This window comes from Zootoca vivipara, chromosome 13 (assembly GCF_963506605.1).
Source record: "Zootoca vivipara chromosome 13, rZooViv1.1, whole genome shotgun sequence".
NCBI lineage: Eukaryota > Metazoa > Chordata > Lepidosauria > Squamata > Lacertidae > Zootoca > Zootoca vivipara.
In genome coordinates this window covers 43,515,747-43,539,625 of record NC_083288.1, presented here as the reverse complement: position 1 = coordinate 43,539,625, position 23,879 = coordinate 43,515,747, and the positions used below count along the sequence as shown (strand labels likewise).

At 44.0% G+C, this 23,879-nt stretch overlaps 1 protein-coding gene across 1 annotated transcript; it reads right to left on the bottom strand.

The window, feature by feature from the left end:
- Positions 1–332: 332 nt before the first annotated feature.
- On the bottom strand, positions 333–22,180 carry LOC118078241 (vomeronasal type-2 receptor 26-like). Its single transcript, XM_060281310.1, has 7 exons — positions 21,866–22,180; positions 20,165–20,557; positions 17,080–17,307; positions 11,412–11,538; positions 9,760–10,654; positions 1,092–1,383; positions 333–473 (listed from the first exon to the last, which is right to left on the bottom strand). Exons 1-7 carry the CDS (start codon positions 22,178–22,180, stop codon positions 333–335), a joined length of 2,391 nt encoding a protein of 796 aa, XP_060137293.1.
- Positions 22,181–23,879: the final 1,699 nt, after the last annotated feature.

Here is a 23,879-nt window from a genome sequence, read left to right as displayed (position 1 = left end):
ACGGCACAAAACAGTGTTTTCAATTAACCTCAGAAAGCCAACAATTCTGAATAACGTCATACTTGCCCCAGGAAGTGAATTTCATTATTCTCAGGGAGAGACATCCTTAGTTTTATTATTATTTATTAAATTTGTCAGTTGCTTTTCCTTGCCCGGGGCAACCCCAAACGACTCACAACCAAACAAATAGACAATTACCCACAAATGCATACTGTGCATGGAGGAGTTAATATCATAGAGTAAGCTGTGCTGCCAGGCTTAGCTGGGTCACTCCCTCATCTTGGGAGGATAGTAATCAAGCCTATTGTTGTCCTTCAGTCTACCAGAGAAGCTTAGCATGTAGAGAGGTCTGAGCTGGTGACTCCAAGCTCACACCAGGTGACTCTAACAGGCCATACCAAGTTACAAACTTTCACAACTGTAACTAAGCCTGTGTTTTCTGACTGTTGTATGGAAAAGAACACAAACCTGACCTTCAGAGAGTTTATAAGTAAACCATGTTTAATTTAACAAATGTGAGGTCTTTTTCTATGCAGGGGGGAAAGGGGGAAATTCTGGAACTCACAATGACATATTTTAAAGGTCTAACAGCTTATATTTCTGTGCTTTACTGGACAGCATGTTTTGTGGTTTTAAATGTCTACTGGGATTCTCTCATCAAAGAGTACTTACCCATAGCTGCCAAGTTATCCCTTTTTTACAGGGATTTTCCCTTATGCTGAATAGGCTTCCTCGCGAGAAAAGCGAAAACTTGGCAGCTATGTACTTACCCCAAACCTGGATCTTGCCACCCAGGGAAGTCTGTTTTCTATATTTCATCTTTCCATTGCCACCAATACTTGGAAATTTTCAAGCAATCTTACATTACATGCATTGAACACACATTCTTTGGAACATTGCCCTTCTCACACACATTGCTTGACACCCACATTATACCTCCCTAATATATTTATATATTGCAGTCTCTTTTATTCTTCCCATTTTACCAGTCCATATTCATGCATCAACAGGTTTCTAGTGGAAGGAGAGGGGGAGAGTTTATTATTGTGTGAAATTTCATTATTTTTATTATTTTTATTCCCATATTCTACCTGTGGAATCTTGTAAAGACCTAAGATGTCTGCTATGCACAAAGAAGTCTCAGAGCCAAGTCCCCCAATGACTCCTACTACATTTTTCTGGATGCTACATATGTAGTTGGGGAGAAAGTAACGCGATTTAAAGAGCAGGTCCAGAGTTGTTCGGTAGGTCATCTTTGAATCATAATAGCTATCATAGATGTGGAACCCAAGAGTGACATTGGGCAACACCTTGGGATTCTCGTTGATCTCATCAATGGCAAACACCAAGGCCAGAATGTGTTGGTACAACTTTGTCATCACCCTGCAAATGAAGTGAGTTACTGTTTTATGGGAGAATTAAACAGAGCATAAAATATTGAACTGAAAGGAGAGGGTACAGCCCATCAGTTTAGTCATTAATAATAATAATAATAATAATAATAATAATAATAATAATAATAATTTATTAATCACCCTTCATCTGAGGATCACATGGATAAAAAAACCACACAAAGTATATAGCATAGTACCAGCTAAAAACAATGCCCCCCAGTTTAAAATGGCATAGATTGTTCAATTAGCCAACGGCCTGGGAGAAGAGTTTTTGCCTTGTGCCTAAAGATATGTAACGAAGGTGGCAGCTGAGGAGAGAATTCCATAAGTGGGGAGCTACTGCAAAAAAACCCCATTGTTCTTTTGGCACCCTCCAGACCTCTCATGGAGGAGGCACATGAAGAAGGTCCTCATTATTAAGCTTTTTCCAGCTCTACACCATCCCTTCTTAGGTGAATTAACCAGAACCGTACATAGTGTGCTCACGCCATAGATTAGTTTAACTGCATTATGATATTGGCAGTTCCTTAAGTGATGTTTGCTAGAATGGAATTGTAGCACAGCTGCACACTGTGTCCACATTTTCACTGTGTTATTTGCTATGACCCAAGGAGTCATTCCTGGTCATTCACCACTAGTTCAGGTATATAAGTAAAATAATATATTTTTCGCCCGGAATAAGCCTCACTTTACACTTGCTTAAATTGAATTACCTTTGCCATTTTACTGCTCATGCAACCAGTATGCAGAGATTATTCTGGAGTGCTTTGCAATCTGTGTTATTTTTTTAATAACTAAACATTTTAGAATCATCAGCAAACACGACTGGCTAACTGCTTGGCTGTATGTTGGAGAGCAGTTCTTATATTATCTTACCCACCTACTCTCCTTTCTCTTTCTCTTTCCAGAATTGGTGAAGGTGAATGTTTTCTGATGTCTAATTAACAGTTTAGGCATAGCCTACGGCAGGCACGTCCAACAGGTAGATTGTGATCTACCAGTAGATCACTGGATGTCTGTGGTAGATCACTGGCACCCCTAAAAAAAGCTCACCCAAAATTTTCCTCCTCCCTAAAAAAAGCTGAACTATGACCTGAAGCCCTAAACAAAAATGGGCCTCCCTCCCTCCTAAAAGAAGCTCAACAAGTTTGGCCTAAACCCCAAAAAACAGGGCTTCCCTTCCTTAAAAAAACTCAACAGCTTTGACCTGAATCCCCCAAAAGGGGGTAGATCACTCCCAGTTTTTAACTCTGTGAGTAGATCAGAGTCTCTTGGGAGGTGGCCACCCCTGGCCTACGGTATGTGCATGGATATTTCTTATATAAAATTTCCATTTGTTTTTGGTTTTTTAAAATCTAAAACTTTTCCCCAAAGCAGTCAAAGTACTTTTCTGTCAGATATCAATGTATAAAGAACACATAAAATAATGTTAAGGGCGTTTTACTTACATTGGGAGATCAATAAAGACCTGAGAAGGGTGCCTATTGAAGGAAAGCTTGGGATACATGTAAAAGATATGAGATGCTATCCCACCAATGATAAGGTCACCTTGTTCATACCACTCATGTGGAATATGCACAGGATTATTTCTGAGGCAAACAACAATGTGCACTTTGGGCACCATATTGGGAAGCAGCAGGAGAAGCAGCAGCAACAACATCCTGATAACAAATATCCTTCTACACATAGACTCTCCTTTGCTTCTCTACAATATTGTTACTATCATCAGCCTGACTTGAACAGGATGGATTTGATGGCAGCCAACTCTGGCAATTCAGTACTTAAACAGACCTGTATCAACCTTTTCATTAACTTCAATAATGTCAAAAATTTGATAAAATGCTATATAAAATATCATGATTTGAGATCTAATCAATGCAATGAAAAGCAAAACTCTTTGAAATAACAGAGCCTGGCCTCACCTCTCCTCCCTTACCTTAGCTCTCTATGGAACACCAGGGTACTTTAAATCATTTCATATTTAAGTTTTCATTTATCCCCCCCCCCCATTTTGCCTTCTGGAGCTTTCCCAGGTGAATTGATTATAATAATTTTATTAATTACAGGGGAGATAATCACTTATGCAATGTTGTTGGACTTTACGTTGCATCACCAGTAGGAGAACTGCTGAAGTAAACATATCTGTCACATCACAGAATCAAAGGTTAGGAAGGCATCTCTAAGGCAGGCATCGGCAACCTCCGGCCCATGGCATGGAGGCTGTTTATCCGGCCCACAGGCCGCCCGTGAACCGAGCTGCCCACTCGGCAAGTTCCCCACGCACTGTGGTAAACCGGCGCAGCGCGGCACGGGGACTCGCTGAGCAGCGCCAAAAATCGTGTCTACGAAGCGATTTCTGGTGCTGTGCTGCCCATTTCCAAAATGTCCGCAGCGCCAGAAATCGCTTCTGTGCATGTCCGTGGCTGCGCAGAAGCGATTTCCGGTGCTGGCTGCCCATTTCCAAAATGTCCGCAGCGCCACCAGAAATCGTTTCTGCGCCTGTGCAGCCCATGTCCAGCCCACAGACGATAGTCCATGGGAATCCTCCGGCACAGGGGCAAAAAAGATTGCCGACGCCTGCTCTAAGGCCATCTTGCCCAATCTGCTTGCTAATGCAGGACACCCATAACTATAAAAAAACCACCCAAAACAAAACAAAACAAAACACCACCTCTTCCTATAATACCTTGCTGGGGTCTCATACACTCTTTCAACTAGGTGACCCTGATCAGACACTGCTATCCACCCCACTAACTAGATCTTGGGTACAATGCAGGAGAGATTCCTAACCATATCCAAATGTACGGGCCCTGACTAATGCAGTTTAGACACTTTAGAAACAACATATATGTACTGTTTGAAGCAATTTGGCATGCATGGGAACCTCTCTGGCATCATCTAAAAACTCAGTTGATACAGCATACCCTCAGAGTCATGAGTTCAAGCCCCATATTGGGCAAAATATTTTTTAGAGATAAGCCAACCTCATCCTTTCCCCACTTGTCTAATTTCCTACGGATAGAGAAGCTACACTCTGTGACACTTACTGGATCTTGGGAACAAGGATGGAAAGGGTTCAAACCATATAGGGACCCTGCAGGGCCGGCTCTTCATAGACCCCCGGTGGCGCAGCGCACCATGGCGCGTGGCTGGTAAGCTGGGCGCCAGCCTGGAAAGGAGGGCGCCGCGCGGCAAAGTCGCGCGGAAACCAATTGCGCCCTGCGAGGGTGGGGCGGGCGGCGGAGCGATCTCCGCCCCTCAGCACCAGGGCGCGCGATCTGCTCAAGACGGCCCTGGGACCCTGGATGATACAGTCTAGCTACTTTTGAAAGAGCACACATATATTGTTTGAAGCAGAGTGGCATGCTTGGGAACGTCTGTGCCATCCCTCTTACTCTGGAATGAAGTGATAATTCTGAAGGCTGTCAGGGTGGCCCACCTGTGTAAGGCAGTGATAGGCAATGTTGCACCATCCCAGATGTTTCTGGACTATAGCTTCTACCATCCTTGATTGTTGTTGTTTAGTCGTTTAGTCGTGTCCGACTCTTCGTGACCCCATGGACCATAGCACGCCAGGCACTCCTGTCTTCCACTGCCTCCCGTAGTTTGGTCAAACTCATGTTCGTAGCTTCGAGAACACTGTCCAACCATCTTGTCCTCTGTCATCCCCTTCTCCTAGTGCCCTCAATCTTTCCCAACATCAGGGTCTTTTCCAAGGATTCTTCTCTTCTCATGAGGTGGCCAAAGTATTGGAGCCTCAGCTTCACGATCTGTCCTTCCAGGGAGCACTCAGGGCTGATTTCCTTAAGAATGGATAGGTTTGATCTTCTAGCAGTCCATGGGACTCTCAAGAGTCTCCTCCAGCACCATAATTCAAAAGCATCAATTCTTCGGCGATCAGCCTTCTTTATGGTCCAGCTCTCACTTCCATACATCACTACTGGGAAAACCATAGCTTTAACTATACGGACCTTTGTCGGCAAGGTGATGTCTCTGCTTTTTAAGATGCTGTCTAGGTTTGTCATTGCTTTTCTCCCAAGAAGCAGGCGTCTTTTAATTTCGTGACTGCTGTCACCATCTGCAGTGATCAAGGAGCCCAAGAAAGTAAAATCTCTCACTGCCTCCATTTCTTCCCCTTCTATTTGCCAGGAGGTGATGGGACCAGTGGCCATGATCTTGGTTTTTTTGATGTTGAGCTTCAGACCATATTTTGCGCTCTCCTCTTTCACCCTCATTAAAAGGTTCTTTAATTCCTCCTCGCTTTCTGCCATCAAGGTTGTGTCATCTGCATATCTGAGGTTGTTGATATTTCTTCCGGCAATCTTAATTCCTGCTTGGGATTCATCTAGTCCAGCCTTTCGCATGATGAATTCTGCATATAAGTTAAATAAGCAGGGAGACAATATACAACCTTGTCGGTCGTACTCCTTTCCCAATTTTGAACCAATCCGTTGTTCCATATCCAGTTCTAACTGTAGCTTCTTGTCCCACATAGAGATTTCTCAGGAGACAGATGAGGTGATCAGGCACTCCCATTTCTTTAAGAACTTGCCATAGTTTGCTGTGGTCGACACAGTCAAAGGCTTTTGCATAGTCAATGAAGCAGAAGTAGACGTTTTTCTGGAACTCTCTAGCTTTCTCCATAATCCAGCGCATGTTTGCTATTTGGTCTCTGGTTCCTCTGCCCTTTCGAAATCCAGCTTGCACTTCTGGGAGTTCTCGGTCCACATACTGCCTAAGCCTGCCTTGTAGAATTTTAAGCATAACCTTGCTAGCGTGTGAAATGAGGGCAATTGTGCGGTAGTTGGAGCATTCTTTGGCACTGCCCTTCTTTGGAATTGGGATGTAGACTGATCTTCTCCAATCCTCTGGCCATTGCTGAGTTTTCCAAACTTGCTGGCATATTGGGTGTAGCACCTTAACAGCATCATCTTTTAAAATTTTAAATAGTTCAGCTGGAATATCATCACTTCCACTGGCCTTGTTATTAGCAGTGCTTTCTAAGGCCCATTTGACTTCACTCTCCAAGATGTCTGGCTCAAGGTCAGCAACCACACTACCTGGGGTGTACGAGACCTCCATATCTTTCTGGTATAATTCCTCTGTGTATTCTTGCCACCTCTTCTTGATGTCTTCTGCTTCTGTTAGGTCCTTACCACTTTTGTCCTTGATTATGGTAATCTTTGTACGAAATGTTCCTTTCATATCTCCAATTTTCTTGAACAGATCTCTGGTTTTCCCCATTCTATTGTTTTCCTCTATTTCTTTGCATTGCTCATTTAAGAAGACCCTCTTGTCTCTCCTTGCTGTTTTTTGGAAATCTGCATTCAGTTTCCTGTATCTTTCCCTATCTCCCTTGCATTTTGCTTGCCTCCTCTCCTCCGCTATTTGTAAGGCCTCGTTGGACAGCCATTTTGCTTTCTTGCATTTCCTTTTCCTTGGGATGGTTTTCGTTGCTGCCTCCTGTATAATGTTACGAGCCTCCATCCATAGTTCTTCAGGCACTCTGTCCACCAAATCTAAATCCTTAAACCTGTTCCTCACTTCCACTGTGTATTCATAAGGGATTTGATTCAGATTGTATCTTACTGGCCCAGTGGTTTTTCCTACTTTCTTCAGTTTAAGCTGGAATTTTGCTATAAGAAGCTGATGATCTGAGTTACAGTCAGCTCCAGGTCTTGTTTTTGCTGACTGTATAGAGCTTCTCCATCTTTGGCTGCAGAGAATATAATCAATCTGATTTCGATGCTGCCCATTTGGTGATATCCATGTGTAGAGTCGTCTCTTGTGTTGTTGGAAGAGAGTGTTTGTGATGACCAGCTTGTTCTCTTGACAGAACTCTATTAGCCTTTGCCCTGCTTCATTTTGAACTCCAAGGCCAAACTTGCCAGTTGTTCCTTTTATCTCTTGATTTCCTACTTTAGCATTCCAATCCCCTGTAATGAGAAGAACATCCTTCTTTGGTGTCATTTCTAGAAGGTGTTGTAGGTCTTCATAGAATTGGTCAATTTCACTTTCTTCAGCACCGGTAGTTGGTGCATAAACTTGGATTACTGTGATGTTAAAAGGTCTGCCTTGGATTCGTATCGAGATCATTCTGTCATTTTTGAGATTGCATCCCATCACAGCTTTTGCCACTCTTTTGTTGACTATGAGGGCCACTCCATTTCTTCTACAGGATTCTTGCCCACAGTAGTAGATATGATAGTCACCCGAACTGAATTCACCCATTCCCTTCCATTTTAGTTCACTGATGCCCAGGATGTCGATATTTATTCTTGTCATCTCATTTTTGACCACATCCAGCTTACCTCTATTCATGGTTCTTACATTCCAGGTTCCTATGCAATATTTTTCTTTACAGCATCGGACTTTCCTTTCGCTTCCAGGCATATCCGCAACTGAGCGTCCTTTCGGCTTTGGCCCAGCCGCTTCATCAGCTCTGAATCTACTTGTACTTGTCCTCCGCTCTTCCTCAGTAGCATGTTGGACGCCTTCCGACCTGAGGGGCTCATCTTCCAGCGTCATAACTTTTATATGCCTGTTGTCTTTGTCCATGGAGTTTTCTTGGCAGGGATACTGGAGTGGCTTGCCAGTTCCTTCTCCAGGTGGATCACGTTTAGTCAAAACTCTCCACTATGACCTGTCCATCTTGGGTGGCCCTGCATGGCATAGCTCATAGCTTCTCTGAGTTATTCAAGCCCCTTCGCCACGACAAGGCATTGATCCATGAAGGTCAATTGCAAGCTGATGGAACCTGTGGTCCTGCAACATCTGGAGGGCCACAGATTGTAAACCCTTGGTGTAAGGAAGGTTTGGGCCTCGTGTCTGGTGTGATCTTTAACTGTCAAGGCTTTGTCAAGTATTAGACCCCTCTGAGCCTGGAGCAGTATCTATGGCAAGGTGAGTCATTTCCTTTCTCCTTCCCAGCCCTCTGTCAATCCAGGTATGAGATTCTAGAAATGTTGATGTCCCTGTTTTAAAATGAGTTAGAGGAGTGTTTTTGCACCTAGAATTTCTCATGGAGTGACCATGTGATTTCCAGTTTGGAGTATTTTTAAATGCTCTGCTTCAATTTGTTATTGAGGCTCAGTGGGGGTCGGTGATCGTCAAGATGTTATGAATAATATAAATGAATACATAAAGAGGCTTCAAAATGCACCACACAAAACATGACCCATGATTTAATAGAACTACTGTCCCCATGAAATTGTCATTCATTTCTTAAAATAATTTGATTATGTAGGGGGCATGGTAAGCTTAGTAATTAACACAGTGTCGTTTGCCCAAGAAAACTCAAGACAAGAAACACTGGTAACATGTTATATTTATTGACATAGATAGAATCTGCAATCAGAATAATTCAGACAAATTATCCAATACCAATGAGGTCTGGCTGGCGAAGAGGATTGATGGGAACATTTCAACTCTCCCATCTCCTGAGCCAGTTGCCAGCCACACACCATGATCACTCAGCAAGGCCTGAGGAAACTCCTCTGGCACTATCTCAGATCTAGTCCTGATTTAGTTCAAGAACTGACCTAATGCTTAATTTGTGGGAAAAGCTTTAATTAAACATATGGCTGGGAGGGGGATGGGTGGGGGAGAGTTTGCATCTCTTTCCTATTCAGGATTGAGAGCTGAGGAGGTGTTTCAATTCTGAAGGGTGGCCCTTTGCAAACAACTTATTTGTGGGGAAGCTGTTATTGATTAAGCACGATACAGGACCCCTCTCTCTCTCCTTAATAGCTGTTGCATGAAGGCAGGGTTGCTGTGGGGTGGGGCATCAGGTGAGAAGCAGAATCAAGCATTGAGTCTCCTACATTTTCCTGGGAAGACACATCCAGAGTCCAGTTAGGGCTAGACCATGTCAAAGTTTTCCAGCCTGATGCCTGTGTACACTTCCTGCTTGATTCACTGGCAGACAACTACAGACAATTCTGGGGCATCTAAGTTAACCAGCACATCTAACTTAATCCAGGGCATCTGAGGTAATCCATAGCTGCTCCAATTCGTCTTGACTGATCCCATACTCCTTCCAAATAGACCGAACTTGGCTCAGGACTGCCAAATCCAATGAACAATCCTTCTAGATAGGCAACTGCTCTCAGTATTAGGCAATAGTCCTGTGTTTCTCTCCCTCTCCTCTCTCTGCAACTACCTATGTTCTCCCCAGACTTGCCCAGGAAAGACAGAGCCCCTTGAGCAGAAATGTGGGACACCTATAGAGATGCAGGAGAAGGTAGGGAGGGGAATAAAAATTTCTGGTAATTTCCTGCTGAGAAAGATACAGGGAAAATGATACCCACAAGCAAATCCACATAGCCTGATCCAACAGAACCACAAATTATTCTGTCATTTATACCTTTTTTGTGTCAGCTGCTCTCTGTTGTTCAGGTCAGGTCTCACCACAATAATGTAGCATTTAGGGGAAAAGATGCAACCCAATAGGCCAGCACTGGAAGCCAAGATGGAGAAGATCTCCACAGCCACCATGTATTTCCCTCTGGTGCTCAAGTATGTGGGAATAAAAGAGAACCAAACACTGCAGAAGACTAGCATGCTGAAGGTGATGAACTTGGCTTCATTGAAACTGCCAGGCAACTTCCTGGCTAAGAAGGCCACAGTGAAACTGACAGTGGCCATGAAGCCCATGTAGCCCAAAACACAATAGAACATGGGAACTGATCCTTCATTACATAACACTACAATTTCTTCATTCATTGAGTGCATGTCCAAATCTGGGAAAGGAGGAGAGGCTCCAAGCCAGAAGGCACAGATTCCTACTTGAACCATAGAGGAGGAAAAGACTATGGAATAAGTCAGTTCTTTGCCTACCCATCTCCTGATACTGGATCCTGGTTTGGTAGCCATGAATGCCAAAACCACCAGTATGGTTTTGGCTAAGATGGTGGAGAGGGCCACAGAGAAGACAATGCCAAAAGTGTTTTGTCGGAGAAGGCACGTCACCTTATTAGGTTTTCCAATGAACAACAAAGAGCAGAGGAAACACAGGAAGAGGGAGATGAGGAGAATATAGGTGAGGTTTCTGTTGTTGGCTTTGACGATGGCTGTATCCCGATGCTTAATGAAGATGCTGAGCACCAGAATTGTGATCAGAGAGAATAAAAGTGCCGAGGTAGCTGAAACAATGGCCAACGTTTCATCAAAAGCTAAGAAGTTTGGTATCTTAGGAATGCATAGATTCTGGTCTTTGTTTGGATATTGATCTGCTGGGCAACTGACACATGTTTCCATTTCTGAAAACAAACAAACAATGCATGACAATTTGAAGCAACCATTCCTCAGCATTATGTTTTTCATTTCAAAATGTTTCAAAACTTCCAGCCCAAATGCTTTTGCCCTAGATCAGCGGTTCCTAATTAGCTAAGTACTGTGGACCCTCTGTTTTTCAAAAGTCAGACATGGACCCCCTACTTTTGAATTTTTTGGTATATCTCTAGTAGTTTTTATTGTGCATATGGTGCCACAGATACTCTGTGTTGGTTATGTGACCCCATGGGGGTTCACAGACCACCAATTGGGAACCACTGCCTTAGATTAAGAAAAAATAAAGCTCATGTATTCAATCTGGATTTTTTTTCCCCATGAAGGAAAACCCCTCCCTCCCTTTTCCTAAAATCATATACTCCATAGAAAAATGAAGAGTACATTACAGCTGAAATCTCTGGGGCCCAGAAAAGTGAGTCTAATGAGACTTTCACCCTCTCCTCAAACAACCTTGTTCTTAGAGGAGAAAATACCGCTTCTATCCCCCCAAGACTTTATAGAAGTTGGAGGTAAAATATATTACCTCACATTTTAAAATATTTTCTTCAAGATGTTTTAAAGATAAAATTATATTGATGTTATCTATAAACAATGAGAAAACACAGAACGCCATATTTTAAGCCTTCCCTCCTCCAGCAGATTAATGACAACAAAATTGCTGAAGAACCCAGATCTTACTAAAATAAATTGCATTGTTTGGTATTGTCTTAAGATGACATTGTCCACCTTTCTCATTTGAGATCATTCCTTCTGGACATGGATCACAATCATAGCAGCAAAACTTCTTCCCCTCCTTCTTTTTCTTCCCGTATCCAGAATGGCAGATGTCATTACATATTGAAGGGGGTGGCACCTATCCAAAGAGGTAGGTAGAGATAAACGTTTTGGGGATTTATCTAGTAATAATAATAATAATTTATTATTTATACCCCGCCCATCTGGCCGGGTTCCCCCAGCCACTCTGGGCGGCTTCCAACAAAACAGAAATTCTAAAATACAGAAATCCATCAAACATTAAAAGCTTCCCTAAACAGGGCTGCCTTGAGATGCCTTCTAAAGGTCTGGTAATTGTTCTCTTTGACCTCTAGTGGGAGGGCATTCCACAGGGTGGGTGCCACTACCGAGAAGGCCCTCTGCCTGGTTCCCTGTAACTTGGCTTCTCGTAATGAGGGAACCGCCAGAAGGCCCTCGGAGCTGGACCTCAGTGTCCGGGCAGAACGATGGGGGTGGAGACGCTCCTTCAGGTATACCGGACCGAGGCTGTTTAGGGCTTTAAAGGTCAACACCAACACTTTGAATTGTGCTCGGAAACGTACTGGGAGCCAATGTAGGTCTTTTAGGACCGGTGTTATGTGATCTCGGCGGCCGCTCCCAGTCACCAGTCTAGCTGCCGCATTCTGGATTAGTTGTAGTTTCCGGGTCACCTTCAAAGGTAGCCCCATGTAGAGCGCATTGCAGTAGTCCAAGCGAGAGATAACTAGAGCATGCACCACTCTGGAGAGACAGTCAGTGGGCAGGTAGGGACTCAGCCTGCGTACCAGATGGAGCTGATAAACAGCTGCCCTGGACACGGAGTTGACCTGTGCCTCCATGGACAGCTGTGAGTCTAAAATGACTCCCAGGCTGCGCACCTGGTCTTTCAGGGGCACAGTTACCCCATTCAGGACCAGAGAGTCCTCCACACCCGCCCGCCTCCTGTCCCCCACAAACAGTACTTCTGTCTTGTCAGGATTCAATCTCAATCTGTTAGCCGCCATCCATCCTCCAACCGCCTCCAAGCACTCACACAGGACCTTCACCGCCTTCACTGGTTCTGATTTAAAAGAGAGGTAGAGCTGGGTATCATCAGCATACTGATGGACACCCAGCCCAAACCCCCTGATGATCTCTCCCAGTGGCTGCATATAGATGTTAAAAAGCATGGGGGAGAGGACAGAACCCTGAGGCACCCCACAAGTGAGAGCCCAGGGGTCTGAACACTCATCCCCCACCACCACTTTCTGAACACGGCCCAGGAGGAAGGAGCGGAACCACTGCATGACAGTGCCCCCAGCTCCCAAGCCCTCTAGACGGTCCAGAAGGATGTTATGGTCGATGGTGTCAAAAGCCGCTGAGAGATCCAGCAGAACAAGGAAACAGCTCTTACCTTTGTCCCTAGCCCGCCGGAGATCATCGACCAGTGCGACCAAGGCAGTTTCAGTCCCATGATGAGGCCTGAATCCTGACTGGAAGGGATCCAAATGGTCCGCTTCTTCCAGGCGTGCCTGGAGTTGTTCCGCTCAATCACCTTGCCCAAGAATGGAAGATTTGAGACTGGGCGATAGTTGGCCATAATGGCCGGATCTAAAGATGGTTTTTTAAGAAGCGGTTTAATAACCGCCTCTTTCAGCGGGTCTGGGAAGGCTCCCTCATGGAGAGAAGCATTTACCAACCCGCGAAGCCCATCGCCCAGCCCTTCCTGGCTAGCTTTTATAAGCCAGGATGGGCAAGGATCAAGGAGACAGGTGGTTGGTTTCATTCGTCTAAGCAGCCTGTCCACATCCTCGGAGGTAACAGATTGAAATTGATCCCACAGAACTTGACTAGACAGGACTCTAGCACTCCCCCGCCCTGGCCCTGCTCCCACGGTGGAGTCTACCTCTTCCCGAATCTGAGCGACTTTATCTGCAAAAAACTTTGCAAAATCATTGCAGGAGATCATGTGGCCCGTACTGGGCCCGGATGGAGCAGGTGGTTCCGCTAAATTGCGAACCACCTGGAAGAGTCTCCTGCTGCTGTTTTCTGCAGATGCGATGGAGACGGTGAAGAAGGTCCTCTTCGCCGTCGCCATTGCCACTTGGTAGGCTCGAAGTTGAGCTCTAGCCCGTGTCCGGTCTGATTCAAAATGAGTTTTCCGCCACCGGCGCTCTAGCCGTCTCAACGACTGTTTCATTGCCCTCAGCGCCGGGGAAAACCACGGGGCTGTCCGGGCTCCATGCAATCTGAGAGGGCGCTTCGGAGCCAGACAGTCAATAGCGCTGGTTAACTCCGCATTCCAGCGGGCCACCAGGGAATCAGCTGAAAGGCTATCGACATGGGATAAAACATCCCCTACCACTCTTTGGAAGCCAATTGGATCCATTAAGTAGCGGGGGCGGACCATCCGAATCGGTCCCACCTCCCTGCAGAGGGGAAGGGTTGCGGAGAAGTCCAGTTGCACCAGAAAGTGATCTGACCATGGCACTTCTTTTGTTTCACTTTTACTTAATGTCAGATCACCAACATCCATAGAGGTAAACACCAAGTCCAAGGCATGTCCGCGGCTATGAGTTGGGCCAGACTTATTCAGGGACAGCCCCATGGTGGCCATGCTTTCCACGAAGTCCCGAGCGGCTCCTTGTAAGGTCGTGTCGGCATGGATGTTAAAATCCCCTAAGACAACCAAGCTAGGTGTCTCCAGGAGCACATCCGACACGACCTGAAGCAGCTCGGGCAGGGAATCCTTGGTGCAGCGGGGAGGTCGGTACACCAAAAGGAATCCTGTACTGCCTCTATTGCCCAACTTCCAGAACATGCACTCAGAGAACTGGGTCTTCCCAATAGGACGCCTGGTGCAAACTAATGACTTCCTAAAAATCACTGCAACCCCCCCTCCCCGCCCAGATGGCCTGGGTTGCTGTGCATAAGAGAAACCTGGTGGGCAAGCAGCGCCAAGAACGGGCCCATCGGCTTCCTCCAACCAGGTCTCTGTCACACATGCCAGGTCAAATCCTCCATCCACAATCAGGTCATGAATGGCGGTGGTCTTATTCATCATCGACCTGGCATTGCACAGCAGCACCTTCAGGTCATGTGGGTATCCCTTGCCTATTCCAATATCCGTCCAGTCAGGACCAGACCTGGAGGCAGGGATAGTCCTCAGACAACGACTAAGTCTGCCTCCTCGGTAATGACATGGTCTGGTCTTAGCGTAACTCCTCCTCCTACCCGTGACCACTGAGATCGGTTGTTCCAGTGCACCCCCCCCCTGTGGAATCTGCCCCAGCCATTTTGCTTGCTGGGACCCCCTCCCGGGCAGCCCTGACCCCTCCCCTTAAAAACAAAATAAAACCTCTGTAAAAAACAGCAAAGAACGCAACAAAAGAAGAACACAAAAAAGACAATAAAACAATAAAACCAAAAACAATAAAAATTACAAATACACTAAAATTTAACAGATTCCCACACCCAACTAAAAATCCCTCCCACCTACCACCCCAAACACAATAAAACAATAAAACCAAAAACAATAAAAATTACAAATACACTAAAATTTAACAGATTCCCACACCCAACTAAAAATCCCTCCCACCTACCACCCCAAAGAAGATAAAAACATAAAAAATTCTTTAAAAAGCATTTTAAAAAGAACTCTGTGCTGTTTCAAGTTCCCCTGGGCAGCACCAGCAGCAGAGCAGCGGCAGCAGTCCTTTATGAGGCCTTCCAGGCCCCGCCCTAGACCAGGTGGAAGGAGGCAGGGACAGGGCCTGTGGGCACTCACAGCAGGAGAGAGTCCTGGGCAGCACCAGCAGCAGAGCAGCGGCAGCAGTTCCTTATGAGGCCTTCCAGGCCCCGCCCTAGACCAGGTGGAAGTATCCAATATCAGGTGATTTAACAGTAAATACGAGGACTAATAGTGTGAAATATATCTTCCATATGCGCACAGATGTCACATACGGTGCGGTAAAGAGCTGCTCCTCTAAGCATTATACAAACTCAAGAAAACTGTAACATTCATACCTAGACCATCCACCCTTACAGCTGCACCAGAATTCAGTCTAGTCTCACCTCACAACCTAACTGCATTTTCTTTATAAGGATTTTATATATGCTCTTTGTTGTGACTCAAGGAGATGGGAATTAAAGGTACCCCGTTACAGTGGTTCTGTTCCTACCTGCAGGGTCACTCTGAGAAACAAGTACTAGGGAACCACTCCACGACTTTTGGGTTTTGGTGTCCCTTTAGGGCCCATTCTGTGTTTTGTTCCATTTATCATCTGTATGAAACTCTTCAGAATCATATCCTAGGATCTGGAACACAGTGTCATCTGTAGGCTGGTGATGTGCAGCTTTTTCTTTCCACTCCATTGGAAATGAGAGGAGGTGGTGAAGGTACTGGCCAGGTGTTTGGAGACAGTGATGGATTGGATGGGGGTTGAATCCTTATAAGAGAGAAGTACTTTGGGTGGGTGTTTCCCATGCTTGGGAACATAGGTGCCAAATCCCTGGGGGCCTCAGCACCCACAAAATTCCCCTTGAAGGGGCTGGGCACCCACAAAATTTGGTGCCAGGGCTATTCACACTGCACAACACCCACAGCCCTGGGCACCCATGGTTATGGGGCCAAGCTGCAAAACTTTTATGTGCAAAACTTGTTATGGGAGGGGTTGCACTCATTCTGAAGCAGGAGTTTCTACGTTTCTTTTTGGTGCCAAAGACGGCTTATTCACCAGCTACAACTGTCTCAAGATGTATATATCCTGAACTTAGAATCATACAAACTCAAGAAGATTATAATGTTCATTCTCAGCCCAAACAATGATACAGCTAGCTTAGCCTTTGCTTCAGGAATTTCACAAGCAAGAATGCTGGACAATTGTAGACTCTCTGGTAGTCATTGGTCCTCATTTGTGTGAGATGTTTTCTGTGCATGTTGCTCTTTTTGGTATTGTGGGTCACCTGTTCATGTATTGGTAGACCTTACAGCATTTCTTAAAGGATGATCTTTTCTCCTTGATGGCTTATAATGTCAGTATTACATGCAATATAATATCATGTGCAAGAAAAGTGCCACCAACAAAACAGCAGACCAAGAAAGAGGGCCTCAGAAGCTGAAGGTGCTAACATACAGGAAAAGTCATTCAAATAGAATATCTCACCCACATTGGTCTCTACAGCCACAGCTGGTGCTGTAACCTTCCAAAAGTTTGACCTCAGCCGCAAAGGTGCACTTCTCCATTGTCTTCTGAGACAGACGGATGCCAACCATCCAGCCATCCAGCCACCCAGCCATCCAACCATCCCACCATCCCAACCATCCCACCATCCCACCATCCCACCATTCCACCATCCCACCATCCCACCATCCAACCATCCCACCATCCAACCATCCATCCAACCATCCAACCATACAACCATCCATACAACCATACAACCATACAACCAACCATCCATCCAACCATACAACCATACAACCAACCATACAACCATCCATCCAACCAAGTACTATCCATCTAGATAGGGAATCCTCTTTTTTATGCCTATATTTTAATAGTGAATATCAAAGTTAATAACGTGTGAAGTGCTTTTGTTGCTACCCATTTTGTGGGTTACCACTTATTATGGCATTTCAGCCACTGTGCATTTATTTCCATACCTTAGTGAAGCGCCTGTGCCATTTGATTCTGTCCGCATTAATGGTGAGCTCTTTGCCAGGAGGGGCCTGAGGATCCAACCTCCCCACTTTGACCCTGACATATGATCCATTTCGGAAAGTGACCAAATTTGTAATATCGAAGCCAGCTGTTAATTCTCCGTGTTCATTTAATGTGATTTCATCCCCAGCACTGTTGTTGAATGAGATTCTCTGCAGGAATGAGTGGAGCTAGGTGGAAAGAGAATTGGAAGGTCTATAAAGCATTTCCATGAACACTCCAACAGGCACTGACAAACTACAGAATGTTGCAAGGGTATAATTTGAGACAGTTTGACAAGCACTTCACTTGACAAATTCATGCTGTTAAGAGAAACTGTGGCGATCAGTTTAAAAATTAGCCAGGCTGTAGAGGGTTAACCCTGTTAGAACCCTAAGAACCCAAGGGGGAGGGCTCTGGGGGAATATAAAAACCCCAACCCTGGAGTCAGTGGTTGTTGAAGGGAGTTGTTGGTTGAAGTCAGTCAGGTTAGAGTTGGTGTGAAGATAAGAACTGGTTACTATTGAGGTGGTTGTTAAACAGGGAGATAGACAGACAGGATAGAGTGTGATGAGATTAGTGATAAATATTAGTAGTTATATTTAGAGGTAATAGGCCGGTAATTCAGATTTAGAGGTATTAGGCCGGTATAGGAACCATCTGTTATTTGAAACCGTTTAAGCTTTGTACAGTAACCAATACGCATAAGAACATTCAAATAAACTATCTTGTTTTATTTTAAGATATCCTGGTCTGAGGTGTGTGAGTGACTGAACGTATTTGTTTGTCGTAGGCACATCACCAATAGACCGTCAAACGTCCGGGGGTGATGTGCAGGTCAGAGTGACCGCGACATAAACCAAGTGGGGAAATTAGTAGGCATACACATTTCTTTAAAAAATTCTACACACACCCCCCACTCAAATATGGTTAGGATTTCTGATAGCGCCATGCACACCGCCCTCCAAAAAAAAAAAATGGTCTAACTTCTGGCAGTTGAATTTTTGGGACAGTCGTAGGTAACTCTAACTCTTTGGATAGCTGCTGTTACTTACCTGTACTTTAAGAATTAATACCTGTTAACTCCCACTTACACTTATTTAACATACACACTTGCAGCTTCATGTGTCTGGCAAAAAATATTTGTTTTAAAATGGTGTGCACATGGGAAAAAAATAAGAAAATGGAATGAAGCGGGGAGTGAGTGAGTGAGTCAGAGAGCAGGAAAAAATGGCCAGCAGTCCTTAGCAGCTTTCCTAATGGTGTTTGGGTGCAGAAGAGGTGGTTGGGGAGTCATCGGAGGAAGTCAGAGAGACTTCCGTAGGGGTTTGGAGACAATGGAGGAGGTTGGAGTGCTGAAGATGCAATTCAAGAGGGTGATATGCAGAGGCTAGAAAGGCCTGAGTGTCTGTGTGTGTGTGTGTAGTGGCAACAGAGGAGTATAGAGTGTGCAAGAGGGAGTTGGTGAGGGCAATTGGAGGAGAGACTTGCTAAGGAGTTGGAGAGACAACTGAGGGGTTTGTAATATGGAGAAGGTGCTTGGCAGAACTTCAGACTGCAGAATAGTCCCCAAACACAAGCCATCATTGTCATCACCATTAGCTGCTGAGAAACCAAAGAAGCGGAAGGTGGTTCCTACACTGGAAGAGATGTTAGCTGCACTTGACTGCTTGTGGGACGGCATGTCTGTGTGTGCTGGGGGTATGCAAATTTGGCCACAGCAAATCCAGTATCCATGCCATCAAGGTGCATGAGAAGGAGATCCATGGGGCTGTGTGTCAGCAAGTCCAGCACTGACTGCAAAGATGACAGCAAGGTGCAGGACAAGGCTTTGGTGAAGGCAGAGAAGGTGCTGAACTTGTGGCTGGAAGACATGAACTGGAAATGTGTTTATTTGAACTGGACACAGTACTCCAGGTGTGGTTTGACCAAGACAGAATAGAGTGGTACCATTTCTTCCCTATACACCTGCTGATGTAGCCTAGAATAGCGTCAGGTTTTTTTTTTTTTTGCTGCACCACACAGTTGATTCATGTTATCCTTGTGGTCCATAATATTCCTAGATCCTTTTCACATGTACAGGTGTCCCCCATCTTATATTTGTGCAGCTGGTTCTTCCTGCCAAAGTGCATAACCTTATATTTGCCCCTGTTGAAACTCATTTTGTTAGTTTGGGCCCAGTTCTTCAATCTGTTAAGAGCACATTTACTCTTGATTGTGTCTTCTGTAGCATTAGCTACCCTCCCAGATAGGTGTCATCTGCAAATTTGATGAGCATCCTCCTTTGTCCAAGTCATTTATAAAGATGTTGAACAACAACAGGCCCAGGACAGTATCCTGTGGCATCCCACTTGTCAATTTTTTCCATTCGGTATATGTATTTTTAAAAATATCCTACTTCCCACATTTGTGACAATAACATTCCTTAAGGTTTATTTTTAGCTTTATTTTTTTATTTCTTTACTTATAATTAAACACTAGCTCACATAACAAATCAGCACAGCACACAACACTAGACAATTTGCAAAATGAACACTTTGTAACAGGAAACCCTACCTGCCAAGGTTCTACATATTGCAGGGCAAGTCTCCCCCCAGCATCTCTTTCTTTGCGGACAGCTCCAGCCAAGTGCACGCTATTCAAGGTATGTGCCAAAGCATAGACAGCATTATAGATACTGTAGCTGTGACCAGTCATGCTCATTTCAAAAACTGGTGCAGGAAGGCTCTCCAGCATTTCCTCTCCACTACATGCAACATGTATTTCTTTTAAGACACTGGCGTTTGAAAATAAGCAATCGAATGCATGTTCCCAGAAATCTTTGATAAAACCATCTGTGTCTGTCCAATGAGGATGTATCTCCTGAAGAAAGTCTTGAAAGCCGTGAATCTCCTTGGAGTGAATCGCAAAGGAGATAGCACCATGGAACATTTGTGTATTAATGCCAACATATTTTTGAAGGACATATAATATGAAATCAATTTGGGCTGTTGTAATCCATACTTTTCCTACACGTGACTTCTTAGGAGAAAATAGTAGCTGAGTTACCTCCATTGCCTTTATAGCACTTGACAACCATATAATAGATAGACTGTCTCCATATATAAGAACTGCGTTGGCTTTGCTCTTCATGAAATTTGGTAACAGAACCCTTTTTTCACCCATCATTTCTACCATGTTATCAGAATAACGCATATTTGGTTCAACTCGCTCTGTGAATTCTGAACAGATTCCATTCTTGAAAAGCATTGGTTCAATGGTCTGTAAGAAGCACTCTCCAGCATCATTAGCTGGAGTGATGAGCCCAACCCATTTCCACCTGAAATGCAGAAGTAACTGGATAATTCCCTGATACTGAAGGCCTTCATTGGGGACCATGCGGTAAAAGGAAGGGAACTTGGTTTGATCATTTGTGGGTGGTTCAAATGAGCCATTTGAAATCTGAAAAAGAGAAAAGCCAACACTTTCCAAATGGAAACAAGAACTCGTGCTATTCCAATTTCTTTGAATATAAATAGAAATCCTATATACCCGAAATGTGCTTAATTTAGGGAGAGCAGCAACCTCAATTTATATATAAAGGCCACAGAGAACCTGGCTCAATTCTTTCTGTAGATATTTAGTATTGTTAATATTGTTATGGCATCACTACAGCTTCATGCTTGTACACATTGATAGAGAACAGCATTCATCATTGTTCAATTAAATGTACTGCTATGTGGATTGAGCCAAATTCCAAGGTGGAGGTGGAGCAACAGAAACTGTTGATCATGTTCTTTTGCTCTGTAACCTTTATAGTGACTGTAGAGAGAGGCTGATACTCCATCTACTAAGAGCTCATCCAGGAAGATCTACAGTGGTACCTCTGGTTAAGAACTTAATTCGTTCTGGAGGTCCGTTCTTAACCTGAAACTGTTCTTAACGTGAGATACCACTTTAGCTAATGGGGCCTTCCACTGCTGCCGCACAATTTCTGTTCTCATCCTGAAGCAAAGTTCTTAACCCCAGGTACTATTTCCAGGCTAGCAGAGTCTGTAACCTGAAGCGTCTGTAACCTGAGGTACCACTGTATTCGGAAATCCTGAAGATACCCATAAGATTATATATGTTATTGTTCTCTGGCCACAATAAACCACGTCATATAAAATACAACTAAAATACAAAAATACCATACCAACCATTTTCAGCAAAACTCAAAACAACTGTAATGAAATCCAGCAATGCAGCAACAGCATAATACTGGCACCCCTATCTCTCTCTCTCTGAAATGCCAAATGCAAGAACAAGAACAAGAAAACAGTGTTTGTAATTAGCCTCTGAAAGTGAACAGTGCTGAATAACATCATACTTCCCCAGGAAGGGACTTTCATAGGAACATTCTTAGTTAATATGTCCCGAGTTATTTATGCCTTTGTACATCAATGCCATAAATTGAGATTGGTAGCTCACAGGTAGGCAAGTGCACTCCTTTCAGGATTGAGGTAATATGGACCCATCTAGGTGCCTCATTTACAAACCTGGCACCTTTGCAACAATCTTCCATTAAATCTATTAAATACACATCACCCTTCTTACACACATTGTTGGATATGCATACTATGCTGCTCCCATCCCAAATGCATCCACATATTACAGCCCCTTTTCCTTCTTCCAATTTAACACTCCATATTTATGAATTAGTAGATTCCTACTGCAAGGAAACAGTGAATTATGGTACAAAATCTCCATTTTCCAAAACCCATAATCTACCTGTGGAATCTTGTAAAGGCCTAGCACATTTGCCATGCACCAGGTAGTATCAGAGCCAAGTCCCCCAATGACTCCTATTACATTATTCTGGATAACACAGTTGTAGTTGGGAAGAGAGTGATGTGATTTAAAGAGCAGGTCCAAAGTAGTTCGGTATGTCATTCTTGAATCCAAATAGCTATCATAGATGTGGAACCCAAGAGAGACATTGGGCAATATCCTGGGATTCTGATTGATCTCATCAACAGCAAATACCAAGGCCAGCATGTGCTGGTAAAACTTGGTCGTCACCCTGCAAATGAAGTGAGTTACCATTTCACGGTAAAAATTAAACAGTGTACATAACCTATATATGAGAGATTAATCTGCCAACAATGAGACAGCACAGCCAGCAAGGTTTATTTGGTTTTTTTAAGACAATATTCAGACACTGCTGTTTCTTAAAAATATATATCAGTGTTCTCTACAGCTGCTGCACACTTCCTTGACATCTTCATAAAACTATCTATTGGACCACACCATCTCATTGATGATTTCTTACAACCAGTTGAGACCCCATGAGCATAGAAGTGAAATTACTATTTTAGATCCATCACTTTACACTCGCTTACAGTGAATTGGGTTTGCCATTGCAATGCCCATGCACCCAGTTTGAAGAGATCATTTTGGAGCTCTTTACAATCCTTGCTTGTTCTTTCTGTCCTGAACATTTTGGTATCATAAGCAAAACTGAGTACCTCACTTCTTGGCTGTATGTAGAAGGGCTATCTTTTTTAAAAAAAAATTCTATTCCCTTTCCCTTTCTCCTACTCTCTTTTCACTCTGTCTTTACAGCATTGGATTAAAAAAGCACTTAATGTTAACAGACCATATGTGCATAGCAAATGTACATGGAGATTCCTAATAATTTTTTTCCCAATTCATTTAAAAACTAAAGTTCTAATGCTATTTCCCTGCCAAATCAATCAAAGTTTTCTTCAGTCAGATATAATGTATAAACAATAAATAAAATAACATTAAGTACCAATTACTTACATTGGGCTGCCAATTAAGGTTTGAAAAGGGTGTTGCTTGAAGGATAACTTGGCGATTGTGTAATAGATATGAGATGCCATTGCACCTATGACCAGGTCACCTGGCTCATGCCACTCGTGTGGAACATGAACAGATTGGTTTGTTGTGCATTTAACACTTTGGACTTGAGACACCAGATTGGGAAGCAGCAGGAGCCACAGTATTCTATACATGGGCTTCTCTATTTCCCTCTACAATTATTACTATCGTCCACCTCCTTCGAACAAGATAGATTTGGGGGCAGTTGACGCTGTCAATTTGGTACTTAAACCGACATGTACCCAACTTATTGTTAACTCAAACTCTGTCACAATATAATGCCATGGATGCCAAATAAAATAGGTGCCTCAAATACATAATTTGATTCAAGATTTGTAGATTGAAAGAGGGAAGCTGATAACTGACAAGCAACAGAGCCCAGCCTCTCTCCCCACCCCATTACCGCAGCTGTATATGGAGAACTGAATAATATATAATCATGTTAGACTTGCTTGTTGATTCTTTTTTCCACTCTGACTTCTGGAGTTTCAGCCAGAATTGATTGTGGTGATTTTAATAATTACAGGGAAGAAAATCACTTGTGCAGTGCTTTTGGAGTCTATGGCACATCTGCAGTAGGGGATGACAATCGTATTTGTCACATCACAGAATCAAAGATTAGGATTGGACCTACCATTTAGTCCACTCCATGCCAATCCTTGACACCCACAATACAGTGGTACCTTGGGTTACAGACGCTTCAGGTTACAGACGCTTCAGGTTACAGACTCCGCCAACCGAGAAATAGTACCTCGGGTTAAGAACTTTGCTTCAGGATGAGAACAGAAACCGTGCGGCAGAAGCGCGGCAGCAGTGGGAGGCCCCATTAGCTAAAGTGGTACCTCAGGTTAAGAACAGTTTCAGGTCAAGAACTGACCTCCAGAACGAATTAATTTCTTAA

What these genes read in the sequence shown, in the direction of transcription:
- LOC118078241 (XM_060281310.1), bottom strand. Translation starts at nt 22,180, where the DNA reads ATGGTAACTCACTTCATTTGCAGGGTGACGACCAAGTTTTACCAGCAC. An exon ending in GCCTTTACAAGATTCCACAG is followed by an intron (nt 20,558 to 21,865) that starts GTAGATTATGGG and finishes TCTCTTTTTCAG; the next exon opens with ATTTCAAATGGCTCATTTGA. An exon ending in GTGCTATAAAGGCAATGGAG is followed by an intron (nt 17,308 to 20,164) that starts GTAACTCAGCTA and finishes CTTTCCACCTAG; the next exon opens with CTCCACTCATTCCTGCAGAG.